The 15,906-nt window shown below is 42.1% G+C and overlaps 1 protein-coding gene across 5 annotated transcripts in view; it reads left to right on the top strand.

The window, feature by feature from the left end:
- The window catches only part of gria4a (glutamate receptor, ionotropic, AMPA 4a), a 52,557-nt gene that overhangs the window by 25,220 nt on the left and 11,431 nt on the right, over nt 1-15,906 (top strand). For 4 of the 5 annotated variants that reach the window (XM_028962612.1, XM_028962611.1, XM_028962614.1 and 1 more), the window contains exons 5-11: nt 989-1,042; nt 1,955-2,113; nt 4,871-5,038; nt 5,125-5,229; nt 5,314-5,424; nt 8,758-8,964; nt 10,020-10,393. In XM_028962612.1, the coding sequence (XP_028818445.1) occupies nt 989-1,042; nt 1,955-2,113; nt 4,871-5,038; nt 5,125-5,229; nt 5,314-5,424; nt 8,758-8,964; nt 10,020-10,393 (1,178 nt within the window). Of the gene's footprint in view, nt 1-988; nt 1,043-1,954; nt 2,114-4,870; nt 5,039-5,124; nt 5,230-5,313; nt 5,425-5,941; nt 8,147-8,757; nt 8,965-10,019; nt 10,394-15,906 lie in introns of those variants that run through there. The other variant, XM_028962615.1, reaches the window with a different exon arrangement.

The following is a 15,906-nucleotide window of genomic DNA, read 5'->3' as shown; positions in this document are numbered from 1 at the left end:
TACCTACGTTTAGAGCAGACCTGTATCAAAGACGGGTAAATTTACGTGGAAAGCGTGCAAATGAGAATGTTTCGGTGAAAGCGGAATCCAATGGGGCCTTTTTTTCGCTGCATTTGATCTTCGCCGGCATGGGCCATAAAAAAAAACGCATTTCATCAACAAGCTCTTCCGCTTAGTCTCACACCACATTCATGCACCCTCTTCCCCACCTAGCACGGAGTTCCTCTTCCCTCTTCCTTTCAAGCATTTTTGACAAACGCGGGCAGAGGCACACCCAACAGCAGGACGGCCCGCAGGCAGCCGGCAGGGAGGAACCCAAGAAACATCAACACAAAGCTGTCTGCCTGTCTCGGGGCACTGCTGCTGCTGCCAGGCTTGCCGTCTCAACCAGAACAGATGTGGCTGAGGCCCAGTGCAGCAGGTTGGGCCAGAGACGCGGGGAGGGAAGGTGTATTTCAAACGTCCGTGACGCGCAGTTGAAGGAAGACAGATTGAGGTCCACGAAGCACCCAGATTTTGATTTTTGACTGACACCCGTTTTAACTGTAAGGAAGTGTTTGTTGAATCGTGAGAGGGCTGAGTGAGTTTCATTGGCCTTGGTGACCTCTGCTCTTTTAATTGCCAGAATAATCCTCTTTAATGAGTAGTCCTTATTAAACTTTTTTTTTTTGTTCTTTTTTTTTCTGCGCTTTTTCAGCCCTCCCCCTTCCCTCCGGACTTAATTCTCTTTAATTACGCACATTGCACCCCATTGCATTATTGTGAGGCAAAGCTATCTATATAATCCCAATTAAAGACAGAGCCTCTGAAATGTCATAGGGTAAAATGAGCACACTTAAAATGACATACACACACAAACAAAGTCACACGCTCCTCCCCAGTCCATTTGCAAAATGCTGATGCAGTGTAATTGTCGGAAGCTGCTGGAGGCGATGAACTTGTCTTGTCGATCTTCCTCCAACCATTTTTTTTTTTTTTTGTCTTTCAGATTGTCAGTGTGGGAAAACACGTCAAAGGCTACCACTACATCGTAGCCAATTTGGTAAGAGATCATTCTCTTCTACTAGAATATAGTAGTGATTTGACCTTTAATAAGCAATAAAAATAAAGTAACAGGGATTTTACAGTGCACTCAACTTCCACACAATTTTCATGGTACAATTTTCTCACATTTTCTTTACAGAATGAACCGCAGGCAAATTATGATTGAAAATATTACTTTTTCAGAACTGCAACTAAATGGCTTTTTATAACAAAATGGCTTTCAATGGCTAAATGTGGAACATGCATTGTATATTATGGCTTTTCAGACAATCACACATGTTTATTTTGATGTTTGGCCGATTAATGGTGGATCGTTACATCCCTTTTAATTCATCCACTCCAATATAGACATATGAAATGGCATAAAATGAAAAATAAAAAAGACAACATCAGAGGGGCAGGCAAAGGGATTAATTAAGAGTGAAGAAAGAGGAGGGAGGTGGGTTAGAACAGTGGAAGTGAGTGAAGAGAAAAAGGATAATGTCATCAGTCTCAGGGACAGCTGGCTTTTCTCTTGTTCGAGGACATTAGGATCTTCTCTGAGATTCGAGCAGACATCTTTTTTTTTTTTTTTTTTTTTACTTATTTTTTTGGAGTGTGCTCTGATGACGATCCCTGCAGATATTTCACTTGTCTGTGTAATGGGGACGGGAAAATATTTCAGCAAATCAAACTCACTTTCTGCAGCAGAAGTCAGGCCTGTGATGTTTCATTTCATGACCCAAGGGGCACTGAGATGGTACCGAGCCAAATCCCACAGACAAAACGTTTTTGAAGAATTTGGTTTGAAGGCACATCAGACAGTGCTTGCTTGCCCTTATCGCACTGACTTTAGTTAGTCTGCATCTAAAAAGCCACCCTGCACTCTGACCCTCGTCTGAGTCCTTGGGATTTCTCCCCATTTCTTCAGGGCTTTAAGGATATCTCACTCGAACGCTTCATGCACGGCGGTGCCAACGTGACTGGCTTCCAGCTCGTGGACTTCAGTAAACCCATGGTCATCAAGCTTATGCAGCGATGGAACAAGCTGGACCAACGAGAGTACCCAGGGTCGGAGAGTCCCCCTAAGGTAACCCACCTGTCCTCAGTGGCGATAGCTTCAGAAGTGTATGAGACAGGAGCCTGGGAAAACGATGAGGAGCATAAAAAAGTATTTGTACTATTTTTGGATTTTCATTGTTTTCTGTATTATTTTGTTATAAAATCAGATCTTCATCAAGGGTCAAGGGTATTGGTAAATATGATGAAATATAAATATGATGAAAATCTGAAGGTTTCACATATTTTTATGTATGTGAAAAATCTGGGTTTTGGTGGGTGTTGGTTATATAATTTTTAGCAGATGCTAAACTGAAGGTCAAGTGTCTTGGTCAGGGACAAGATGGTAGAGGAATTTTGAAGGCATTGTGCTCCCAAACACTGGATGGGAAACAGTTTTGTAGCCCTGCTTGTACGTGATGTATAATGGTCCAGTTTGATTGCTCATCTCGTCGGGCAAATAACGTGCTGATGAAAGTTTGGCATAACTTGTCATAAAATGTTACAGTCGCTCGTGTCACGCTGGATAGTAACTCAGGCTTTCAGGTCGTCCAGCTTGTTCTCCCCACAGAGGGTGATCCGTGCGGCGGAACTCTGCTGCAGGTCACGTATTCCATTTCTGTAGGCCATCAAGTTTTTAAGGATAAATCACACTCAAACAACAGTCTTTTTAATACCTAACATCAGGCAAAAATAGCACCATGGCCGAAACAGAGAGACTCGGGAGGAGCTTTTATCCTCAGGCCATAAGGATGCTGAACAAGGACATGCCACCACACCTCACACCTCTCAATCCGACCATTTGAAATGTTCACCATTGTCTACTGCAGTCTGTTGCTGTTACACTGGTCATTGCACTATCTATAACCACTGCCCAATGATGTCTCTGTCTCATGTTCTCATTGAACATAAATATTTGCTTGCATTATAGCTTGCTTACTTTTATTACTACTTTTTACTTATTCTTATTCTTCTTTTATTCTATTTAAGTTCCCCCATTATTCTATTTGATATTCTATTACTTTCACCATGCACAGTCAAAACAGAGGGGTTCTGCTATAACTATGCACGTGACAAATAAAAATCATGACTCTTGAGTAAGTGGGTTTGAACCCGTGAGTTTGTGGTCTTCTGGTTCCTGAGCAAAGGTGTTACCCACTAGGCTACTACCACCATGACCCTCATATCATCGTGTCATGTTAGGAATATGCTTCAGTCGTCCAAAGCTCAGTTCAGATCCTGTTTGTTAACCAGCTGTAGGTTTGTGTCTATGGGTGGGTAACCTTAAAGTCTCCTTATTCTGAATCCAAATACCGATGATGCTCTGGAGAGATCCTCAATTACGGATCCCACCTTGTGCAAATGACAGGTGACCCGGCCACGGATTTCCATTCGGCAATCCTCTTTTTTGCAAAGAGCCGCTTGATTCTGGTCACAGTGGTTTACTCACTCAGGCTGTGGCAGGCAGCAGCAACGGGAGCACTTTAGCCGATCAGTGTGTGACCAACAGGCGGGGAGGCGGATGTCCGTGCCGTGGAAGGTGTTCCGGATACACGGGCAAGCTGCTAAACGGCAGAACAGCAAGGCCATTTGCAGAGATACGCTTCCCGGAGACACAAAATGAAACATTTCAACATTTCACCAGAGGGCCTTACTATCATAGAGAGCGGGATGAAGATGGGATGGTGGGCTTGATATGAGTGGGTTTCAACTGTCCAGATTGTGGGGGGGGTTTAGCGCCGGCCCTTGATGTCTTGATTGTTATTCAGGGGAAGCAAAGGATTTGTCCTCCTGAATGTCATGGAGGCTCCATCCTTTTACCACCAATATGCACCATTCCCCTGATGCAGCAGTTCTTTGTTTGGGGATAAATTTTACCATCAGGTCCTGAATTTTTCCACTGCACCAACATGTGCAGCTAAACCCTTTATCCTGATTGGTGCAAGAGGGGATATTTACTCCCCAGTGGTCAGTCCTGCCACACACCAACACACACGTTCATCCTCCTGCAGCCTTCTTCTTCTCCTTCTCATTTTTTACCTTTTTAATTCCTGTTAGTTCATAAGTGCCACTCATTATCTTTTTTTTGTCTTTTTCTTCAGTTTTACCCCATTTCCTTACTTAATTTTTCAGTGATGGCCTCTGATCCACGCGCTCTCTCCTTCATAAACACGCACACACACCAAGAGCCTTCCTCGTTCCTTCATCTATCTGGTTTCATTGCATCGATAACTGAGCTCTTTAACCGTTATTATTGATCTGAAGTCAGATTCTGTTACTCGCTGCATAAATTAGCCATAAATACCCTCCCGCCTCTGTATTATATATTCATTATCTTGGGTTCAGAGGCTCAGACACTGATGATTCAGCTCGACTCGGCAGTTCCCTAACCTTTTGACTGATTGCTTGATTTTTTACAGTTGCTAATGGTCGGTAATGAGGAACCATTATTTTCATATTTGTGTGATATATTCTCATTACAGTGGACACAGGTTCATCAGTCTCTGGCCTTGTATGCCTCCTCTTTTTCCAGATTGGTTTGAATAGTAATAGATGCACACAGACACACAAGGTATTTTCTTCATTTGGCATTTTGATGATTGTGACTGTTTCATATTCATCCAGCCATTTCAAGGGAGCTTTGGAAGTAATTATCATTGACCCTTCTCTCCAAAGGGACCAAACGTTCCCATTTATTACAGATCAAATCCTAAATGAGACTGAATTGCTACAGCCAAGCTGGGAAACTGAGAGCCTTTCTCATGCTAATTAACTTTTCCTTCCGCAGTACACCTCGTCCCTGACATATGACGGAGTGCTGGTGATGGCCGAGGCCTTCAGGAACCTGCGGAGGCAGAAGATTGATATCTCCCGAAGAGGAAACGCAGGGGACTGTCTGGCCAATCCAGCTGCCCCCTGGAACCAGGGTATTGATATGGAGCGCACCCTGAAGCAGGTAAAGTCATGCGATGGTATGGACGACATGCCGTGAGTGTCCTGGGGTGGCGTCATTTCATCATCACTCGAATGCTTTGTAATCAGGTGCGCATCCAAGGACTGACCGGGAACATTCAGTTCGACCACTACGGCCGCAGAATTAATTACACGATGGACGTGTTTGAGCTGAAGAGTAATGGACCTCGAAAGGTAAGCGCTGCTCAATTCGGAACCTCATCTGCATGCAGGCCCTCGCAGGCTGGTCACACTGACCTTGTTATCGCGCGCCAACAGATTGGCTACTGGAACGACATCGATAAATTGGTCCTGGTTCAGAACGAACTCCTCCTGTCCAACGACAGCTCGGCGCTGGAGAACAGGACCGTCATTGTGACAACAATAATGGTAATGTATTCTCTGACTCCTCCTTCTTCAGCAGATACATTTGTCCTCCACGTTTCGAGTGGCCCTTCGCCGGCCAGTGCTTTCGTATGGATGAGCAGGCTAACAGAAACACAGGCAAGAAACAAAGCGAGGGGAGGTATTATTGATCGGTGAACCGGAGGTGGGGGATCAATCACCTGAGCTGTGAGGATAGTGGAGAGGAGGCAATTTTTTTAAAAGCTGCCTTGCAGATATTTGTGTCCCCGCGGAGTCACAAAACATCATTAAAAGGCAAATTACAAAACTACACATGGAGTAATGGCAGCATTGTTATGCCATTGCCATACGCTCAGGTGTGACACCAAGGATAGGGGTTGTCAAAAACGACAAAAAAAATAAAGAAAATGTTGGTTGTTAATTTTTTTTTTTTTTTTTTGTGTGTGTGTGTATGTGTCATCAAAGTGAAAAAGTGTATTGAAGACTATGACAACCCCCCTCCCCTTCCCTTTTTTTTTTCCCGAATGACACGTTAAAAAAGGCGATGGAGAATTATACTTCAGCAGCCTCCTCCTCTTTGCAGCCGGTGCTGAAGAAGCCGTTATTAAGGCACTGAGCTCTTTGGAAAGGCCGAGAGACAGAACTGCCGACAGGCCGCCACGGCATGACAGACTTGTAGCTTCCGCACGCTCGTAGCATGTCCGGTCTCTGTATTGGACCCGACACCAATGGACTGGAACATTATTTCACTGATTTTATTGCTCTGCCCCAGCCTTTCTGATTTATTCTCCAAGCACCAGATTCGACGTGGACGCATAAATGCACAGACTGAGGAGGATGTGGCCATTCGCTGCCGGACTCACGGTTTCACTGGAAGGTGTGGTAACTGCAATGGTAATTCAGCTGTGGTTTACGAGGTGACCTCCTTCAAGAACAGGCCTCTGCACTAAGGGACTATTATGGTTTTACAAGTCAAGTGTCTTATGTGTTCACAGTTTCACTTTTCAAGTGATTCGTTTTTATGTCAACCATTTAACTCATTAGATTGAAACAATTGGTGGCATGGAACAAAAAAAAAAGACGTCATATTTCTTGTGCCGAATGCATTAATCAAACTGCAGTTTAGGAATGAACATTTCCTGCTACATGTTCAAAGCCAAATCAGGTGAATTTTGGTAAAATGAATAATAATCATTTCCTGTTTACCCCCCTGCTTTTCTTATCTCTTTCATGCCACTCTGTCTTTTCACAGTTTCCTATCATGCAGGATTAAAGACAGATTGTGATCGGTGATAAGAAATGTGCGCAGAAGCTGTCTTTACATACAGAAGCACCATTGCCCTGTGCGTCAATTTCTGATTAGAAAGTGCCAATCAATTGAAATTTCTTCATAATCAAATAATGTATCAAACTGGGGCTGCCAAAGAGAAGAGTCTGTACTGCACGCTGCGGCGTGGGTAAGGGGGGCTGCTGGCAGTGGGACGAACACGATGAGAGCAATCGGCTGGGCATATTGCACGCGGCTCAGGATCGTGCCTCTTTGAGCCCGTAATGGCTGATTGCAATAATTAGCATGCAGTCTGGCTGCGAGCGAATGTACGTTAGCTCCGTGTGAGGATGATTAAGGCTGGGCCCCAAGGACATGTCTGTGTATATTCTGCAACATTGCGTGTTCATACGAGGCTGAGCCGCACAAGCCCCCTTGCCCAGCTCAGCTTACCCCATTACCCCCCTATAACACAATGATCAAGCCCAGGATGTGGCATCCAGCAAAAACCATAAGTATCTAGCTCAGCAGTGGTGGCCAAGGAGCCACTGAGCAAGGTAAGGCACAAGTCTCCCCCCCCCCCAATTTCTTCCAATTTCTTGACTCACATCATAATTTAAAAACACTGCACACATTTATTGCACTTTTAGAAGAACACAGTTCCTGTGTTCCTCTGTCCTGTTCGTATGTTTCATTTCTTATCGACGGGAACCATGTGAGTCCACAAAGAAAAACCGGGCACGCTTTCCCCCGTGTTAGGGATTATGTTTTATGTCCAGTGCCACCCTAAGCTGGACTTTGTTAGAGGATGAATGGCATCTTCAAAAAACTTGTGCGCCTGGCAGGTAAACGTGGAGAGAGTCCTTGGTGTTTAATGAACATGCACGAGAAAGCTTTCATATAAACTTCTAAAGGAGATCTAAAGGATGCTGAAGAGGGATCTGGAAGGGTAAATAATTGGTAACATAAAATGCACTTCATATTTTTACATTAGTCCTTCAATTGCTATTTATTATTATTAATATTATTATTATTATATTATTATTATAAAGCCAATATTCTGTAATGGCTTGTTTTTACTGTGTATATTTTAATGGCTTCATTTTCACATTTTGATGGTTTACATAACTGATATATTGCATTTACATCAAAACTTTCCTGAAGTGTGAATTTGTTAGATAAATAATTGAATGTAAAGCTACAGAATGTACAATGCATGTGCCATGTACAGTAAATAAAACATGTAAGCAGCTTTTTTTCACCATTGTACACACCATTAAATATTAATTGATCCATATAAAATGACAGAAAATGTTTATATATGTCTACAATATGTAGTAGTTTTATTTTTATTTTTTATAATCATGTGTGCAAACCATGCAACCAAAACATAACTGTTTTAAAAGGTAGCAGTTGTATGGAATAACAGGGTTCCAAATGAGAGCTTTGAGGTAATAAATATTGCCGCCATTAAATGCATAGCATTTGATTATTTGTGCTTAATTATAATCAGAACTCTTAAATGCATTATGTGAATACAAGCATTCAGGATGCACCAAGTATTCCAATAGCTTGAGTATAGTCTGGTTTGTGTTGGGTGGGGGTAAATCTGTCTATGTACAATGTATGTAATTTCTTTTCCATTTAATGAATATAAATAATCTGTCACTCTGCAAATTCCTTTGTCTTATCTGCATGCCAAAGCATATTTAAATTGAACTGCACTGCAAATGCAAGCTTCCAATTACATTTTCATTTAAGGGCAGCCAACTCGTGGCTGTCAGTCATTTTAGTGCGATGATGTACTTTATGTTGCCACCTGTCTATTCACAACGCATTTTGCATTTCAAGAAGCAGCTTGTACACATAGTTTGGGGGAAAAAACTAAAAAAGAGCTATACTTCGATTTTTAACAATACAGTGCTAAATGTATATTTAAATGCGTCTTTCATGTCTTTAACATATAGTATGTGCAAAAATGTAGAAAAACCTAATTTTTATTGTTAGCTTTGGCCTTCTGCTGCTTTTGATAGGTTGGTTGCTCAGTGCTCTCCCCCCACCCTCTCTGTGGTTTCTGTGCACGGTTGCAGGAGGGGCCATATGTCATGCTGAAGAAGAACTGGGAGCTCTATGAAGGGAATGACCAGTATGAGGGTTACTGTGTCGACCTGGCCTCTGAGATCGCTAAGCACATCGGCATCAAGTACAAGATCTCCATCGTGCCCGATGGAAAGTATGGCGCCAGAGACCCTGAGACGAAGATCTGGAACGGGATGGTTGGGGAGCTGGTGTATGGGGTAATAGATAATAATTAATACTGTGCAAACTCTGTTACTACATAATGTAGGATTTCTCAAAGAAAAGGACTTTAAAACAGGGTGTAAAAAAATCCAGGGTATAAAATTTCATGCCCCATAGAATTTACATACGATAGTTAACTGCTACTGCCATTGATGTACATCAAGAGATGATATTCCATCCTCTGAGTGAGCAGAAATCAGACTGAATCCAAATGAGTGTTGCATCATGCAAGATTTTGAAGGAATATTATCTGGTGGTATTTAAAACCCACATGTTGGGTTTTTACCTTTTCCCGCCTACATTAATCTGTTTTATGACATTTGTAGTTTAAGCAAAGGTTATGCTGCAGGAGCCTGGAGACTTATTGTTCACTAGGTGTATGACATTATTGTAACACAAAATCTATCTCCAGAGGATTTCATTTGTAAATATTTAGATGGAACTAACAGCATTAAGCACTAGCTTAAAGGTAAATGGTGTTTCGCGTTCTGTTCATTTACAGGGAGGTAAAGGTGACATTTTACAGAAAATTACTTTTTTTTTATTTTTTTTTTTATTACAAATACCCATTTTAATGAATGTTAAAGACATAATTCTAGTCCTGTTAATGTAGCTTTAAAGTCCCCGTCACTGAATTGCTGGTCAATGCTGGCTTATTGATAAACCTTTTATGGTGCTTTTATTCCCTGGGTTGTATTATAATTTATCAATTTTCAATTTACCTTGACCTGGCCTTTTGATCTCTGCTAGCATCGATTTGGAAAAAAAAAATATTCTCCATGTTATTCATTCTATTTACACACATACTCATAATCATTTTCCCAAACAGAAACAATAAGTCAGAATATATTTCCTTATGATATCTAGTGGTATGGATTTTCAATATTGGTATAGATCTTGCAATACAACCTGGACTGGGGGGTGAAAATTGCAGTTGGGTGTGTTTATTGAACTTGTCATCACAGTGCAATAAAGAATGGGATTTGTGTAGAATTTTTAAAATAATTTTTCACCACTATTTTTAACCTGCATGTTTCCTTTTCCCTTCCAGAGAGCAGAAATCGCAGTTGCACCTCTCACTATAACTCTTGTGCGTGAGGAGGTTATTGACTTCTCGAAGCCCTTCATGAGCTTGGGAATCTCCATCATGATCAAGAAACCTCAGAAGTCCAAGCCGGGCGTCTTCTCCTTCCTGGACCCGCTGGCCTACGAGATCTGGATGTGCATAGTTTTTGCATACATTGGCGTGAGTGTGGTGCTGTTTCTGGTCAGCCGCTTCAGCCCCTATGAGTGGCACACAGAGGAGCCAGAGGAGGGCACAGAAGGGCAGCCCAGCGACCAGCCCCCCAATGAGTTCGGGATCTTCAACAGCCTCTGGTTTTCGCTTGGCGCATTCATGCAGCAAGGATGTGACATCTCTCCCAGGTGAGTGGGACCTTGGACCTTTCATAATCCACACATCAGTTGTGTCATATTCAGGTTTGGCTTTGTATTTTTTTCATGCCATTTAATGTATCTGTAAAATCTGTAAAAGTGAGAGTAATGACAGACCTAAAATGAGATAATTTGAGGGCTGAACAGATAAAAGCCATAATTTTTGTGATTCAGAAGCATGTAATAGGGTCTCACTCTGCTGTGTACATGTTGGAGAAGCTTCAGCATTTCTCTTCCACAATGCTTTTTCATAGTCAGGGACATTTCGGTGGTTATAAAACTTTAATGTTTCAAGAAAGAGGGAAAAAAAATCTTAGATTTAGAATATTTATAAGAATATAGCATTTTATTATTAATAACCTCAACACAGTTGATTGAAAAATGAATGCCCGGAGTCGTGGGACAGTTACTGGAACAATATCAAAGACAAACAAAAAAAACACAAGCAATACATTTCTCTCAGATGTTCACAATGCACATTGCAAAAGTCTCGGACAGATGGGAAACCCAGCGAGGGTGGGGACCAGAGTGGCAGAAAGCTGTCTGCGGGACTTTTTTTTTTTTTGTGCGCCAATTGGTGTGGCTTGTCATTGCGTTGTCTCGTGAAATGTCCGTGTTACGTCCGTAAGTATCTCTGTGTTATGTCTTACGCTTATGCCATTCATCCATGTGTGAGGATCAGAAACTCAGGTTCACCAGTGTACTTGGACATTTGCTGTGTAAAGCTCTGTTTCGTGCGTCGCTCTATTTTTCTGCATCTCAGCTTTTGCCATTTTGTCCTATTTATTAAAAAGAATTTTTGGAAAACTTTTTTCTACTAGTATTGGTGCACAGACGCGTATGTTAAAAGCAGCAGCTGTAGTATGTGCATTAATTTTATTTTATTTTTTATGTATTCCAAACATCCAGCCATTTCATTTAGAGGTTATTGATCAGTCATTACAAGAACTTTACATGAATATCTGAGTTCTATGCGCTTCATACAGTTCTAGTACAAGATGTTTTGGTTGTCACCATAAATACAGTGCTTGCTTAATGCTAATATGTAGTGCCTGGTGTGGTAACGTTCGAGGCACATGCATGCTTCAGTAGAGCTATAAGCCTGTATTTAAGTGTGCTGAGAAGATAAGAGACTCTGTTTTGCAGCAGTGCCCCGCCTTGCTCCAGATACATGCACACTCCAGTCAGAGAACAAGGACGAAAGACACAAGCCAAATTAATGGACAAGTAACGCAGGTACTTAGAGCAAAATAATAGAGCCGGACTTGTCTATAGCTCCAGTTGGTGGCTATAGTGGACCTATGATTTTGATGGATGGCATAGGAACTACGCCCAGATTTACTAAACAAGGCAAAGTAGCACAAGGTCAGAGTAAAAAAAAACACAGCATCAGTGTTCAGTTCCACATGTGATGTATGGGAGCAAATGATGCACAGGCATAACCAAGAAAAACTGTTTAACATAGCAACAGCTGTGTGGTTCTATATAAGCAGATGTGAGAAGAAACGTAGATGACATTTCAGAGACAAAATGGGCAAATAGTGGTAATCATTAAAGAAATTCTGTGACTCCACTTAGCCTGTTTTGTGAGTTCATCTTCGATAAGCAGATTTTTTTTGCACTCTTTCCCCCCCTTTCATATTTCATATTAAGAAATAATGAAGTGTATCTGATGTTCCGTCAATAGAAATAGTCGTATAGTTGGAGGCCTTCTTTAATTTTCTTGCCGAATATTAAGAATACCAATATGTTTGCATTGAAGAACTTCTCTGCCTTTTACCCCATGCCCTCTGTTCTTGGCAGCACAATGGCACAACTGGCAGTGCATTGGCTTGCACAAACCATATTAATAAGATTACCACTCCCATGCCTTTCAACTGTGCATCTATAGTAAGTCCCAACAGTCTCTCACTTTATGTTAAGTAAGGGTTTGTGCTGGTGCAAATAATTAGTAAATCTGGGCCCTACTGTCCATTTTTAAGTTTTGGTTCATGCTTTTTTAGCAATTTTTTATTTTTTTTTTGGTAATATTTTTATATTAATTGAATTAATCTTGTTCATAGGCAGGATGCAGCTTATTAACCATTTCCAATATGTCTTATATTAACTCTAATCGCCTGTCCAAGTTGGGTTATTTATAATGCATTTTTATACTGCTTACTTGTAATTTGTGAAGTCTGGTCCATCATCTATTCTCAAAAGTAATCTTTATAAGAAGCCATGCATTGCTAATATGCATATCGGGAAATATTTATTTGCTTTGATTTGACTCTGTATCCTGTGATTTAGTGTTGTTCGGCCAGCCCCGGTCTACGTCTTCCATTTTATGATCTCAGGCATGAACTGTAAACCAAAAAAAAAACAAGTTGTGCACAGAAAACACGGCGTAATGATGCTGAACCCAAACTGAAATCCTATCCGTAAGCCTCTGTTCTGTCCTTGGCTGTCAAAAACCGCATTTGTCAACAGATTGCAACAGACATGCAGGCCGGACACGACTCTTATCAGCGCTTTAACAGCGGCGGGAATTGATCCTTTTCGAGAGTCGCTTGCCAGCCGGCCCTGCGGGGTCGTGCCAGGATGCTCTTTGATGCCCACAGTAGCGGAGTGTGAACGGTCACGTGGACTCAGGTTGCGTTTTCTTCCTTTTTTTTTCTTCCTATGCCGAGACACGAGCAGGTGTGCAGATGCTGCGGTGAAGTCTGCGTGATATGTGTGTTATTTCCTTAATGAGCTGCAGCCAATTCCGCCGGGACGCCGGCAGATTGCGTGGGATCGGAGGGGAGGTGTTCCTCTGGCTGTCAGACAGACACGGGCCGCTCAGGAACTCGTTACCATTGAAGTAAAAATGTTTACCCAGACCAAGGTTAATTACTCTCCCTTTTTCCCATAATCCCCTGCAAAGCATCATGAACAAGTTTTAATGCCCACAGAAAGTGGAGGTGAACAAAGAAGGATGGAGGAGACAGGAGACAGGAGACAGAGTCAGGCTCAGCGTTGCCAGATATGGCAATTCCTTTTACATTTACCAGCCCCATGCACAAGCTCTATAAAAGAACTTTGAAAGTAGACCCTGAGTTGTCTAAAATCCAATTCATGTCTAGTTATTGACAGATACAGAAGCCCTGATAAAAAGAAACAGCAGAACAAGGTGAAAGACAAAGGTGTTCATGCAATATTGCTTCATGGGAGATTTTATTTGAGAACCTTCACAGTCAGCAGCTTCCATCACTATCCACAGTAAGTTCAGAGAGTAGAAAAGCTCATCTCATGCATGGTCAAATTGATTTGGGCGTATTAAATTCTTAATCAGGGAAAAAAATCACATGAATAGCAAAGCAGGGGGGCAAGTCTAGCTGAGGGCGTGGGTTCAACCTTTCATTTATTTATTACAGCTGAAGGTCACTAATATGTAGTTGTGTTGTGGCACTGTGTTGTGGTTCCTCTCTCCTCCACGTTCCCCAACATGTTCTCTCTCCTCCCCTTTACTAATTCGAAGCCTTCTGCTGACACTAGCGTCTTTCTTTTCCTGCACCGCACCCAGTCATCATAATTCTGACTGATCCTGTTATTATTCTCAGAGAAAATCTGCACCAAAATGCTGCTGGATGACTCTGAACCTGTCATGATTCATCAGCCATTTGCTTAAGTGATGTTATCCTTCTGGAATTCTCCAAATCCACTGCAGTCTAAACCTGTTGTTCAAAGGCGGCACCCGCGCCATGGTAATGGAGTTGTACCAAGACGCAGTTGCAGGCGTCAGAACTGTCTGTCGGTGTGTAAGTGGCAGTGAAGCGTCATCAATCTCTTTCACAGAGGAAGTAAAGGCAATCCGGGACCCATCACAGATGATGCATTAGCTATGGGGCGCTGCCTGGCCTGTTGCACACCAGCACGTGCTACACACTCAAACACACACGTTGGCAACCAGTGGCTACTGCTACACGCTATACTGTCAAATCTGCAAATGATGAATATATGAATAAAGCAACTATATTTTTTGGTCAATTATAAAGCCTAGATTACGCAGACAATGATCCAAGAGAGAGAGAAATTTATGACATATTTAAATATTGTTATTATTTTAAAATATATTAGATATAATTCAGTGAACAGACCTCATATAAGAAAGTCTAGTTAAGGGTTTAAGACTGTTGCCAATAGAAAATAGAAATAGAAAAATCTCAGTGTGTTTGCCAGAAGGCACGTGGGTGTCTCCTAGACCAATTGCAAGATGATTCTTTGGTCTGATGAGACCAAACTGTGACCACAATATCCTGAGAACACTGATCTCACAGGCCACCGGACTACAGCATTCACAGTACCTCCAACCTACTGCAACCTGCAAAGGACTTGTCATGAGGTGCAAAAGTCTTTCCTTATTTGAACAGCGATTGCTGTTCATATTGCAGAAATGGTTGTGGGTGGTAGTAGCCTAGTGGGTAACACACTCGCCTATGAACCAGAAGACCCAGGTTCAAATCCCACTTACTACCATTGTGTCCCTGAGCAAGACACTTAACCCAAAGTTGCTCCAGTCCCTGTCCCTGTAACTACTGATTGTAAGTCTCTCTGGATAAGGGCGTCTGATAAATGCTGTAAATGTAAATGCTTCTTCTAGCTTCCTTATAGCCTAAACACAATTAGCATCATTTTCACACTGGCACTAAGCACAGGGCTACATACTAAGGTCAAACTTCGAAGGCATCCTCAGGATTTGCACAAAAAAAAGAAGAGATAAAGCGAAAAAAAAACAGTTTTTAATGATGCCTTTAGTGCTGCTTTTGCCACTGGTTCAAAAATAGTGCCCAATGTATTTTATGTATTCTTACAATGAAATACAAGTTCAGTTCCATTATCATTTTTTAATACTTAATTGCTACAATTGACTGCATCAGAGCACATTATGATGATAATCACACTGACAGCGGTGGCAGTGTTAAAAGGTGAGTCTGATCACTGGTTAATTCAAGAGGACATTTGGATCTTTGTGAAAATATTTGTACAATGGGATGTCACGTCATTAAAGTATCTGTCCAGAAATGGGCCGGCATTTTCAGCAAAACCTTCACTTACTGCCACCTCCATGTTCCCCCGGGCAAAGCCCACCTCCCAACACCCCTTCCCATCATGGCGGCATTAATGACACCTCAGTCTGAATTTGCCTTGTCGAGCGTTGCCCTCCAAGGCTGACACGACTGTCACCCATGCAGCTGGGTGCGTCACTCCCTTCTTTTATTCCCTTCCCTCCCTGCTGGCACTTCGATCGAATGCTCTTGATAACAGAATAGATGTGATAGCATATTAAATTTGCACGCAGTCAGAGCTCATTCGCCGACGGTCACATCAGATCAGGCCTGCCATCCTGATTAGACTCATGTCCTCCTTCATCACAGACCCTCTGTCAGTCCAATTTTAAGGCCGCGCTTCGTGAGGACAACTGTACGAGCAGTATGTTAATGCAACGCGAGCATTGAACACTGGCTGCCGATAAGCCGCAACTG

The sequence above is a fragment of the Denticeps clupeoides genome, chromosome 19 (assembly GCF_900700375.1).
Source record: "Denticeps clupeoides chromosome 19, fDenClu1.1, whole genome shotgun sequence".
NCBI lineage: Eukaryota > Metazoa > Chordata > Actinopteri > Clupeiformes > Denticipitidae > Denticeps > Denticeps clupeoides.
This window is presented reverse-complemented; position numbering and strand designations above follow the sequence as displayed.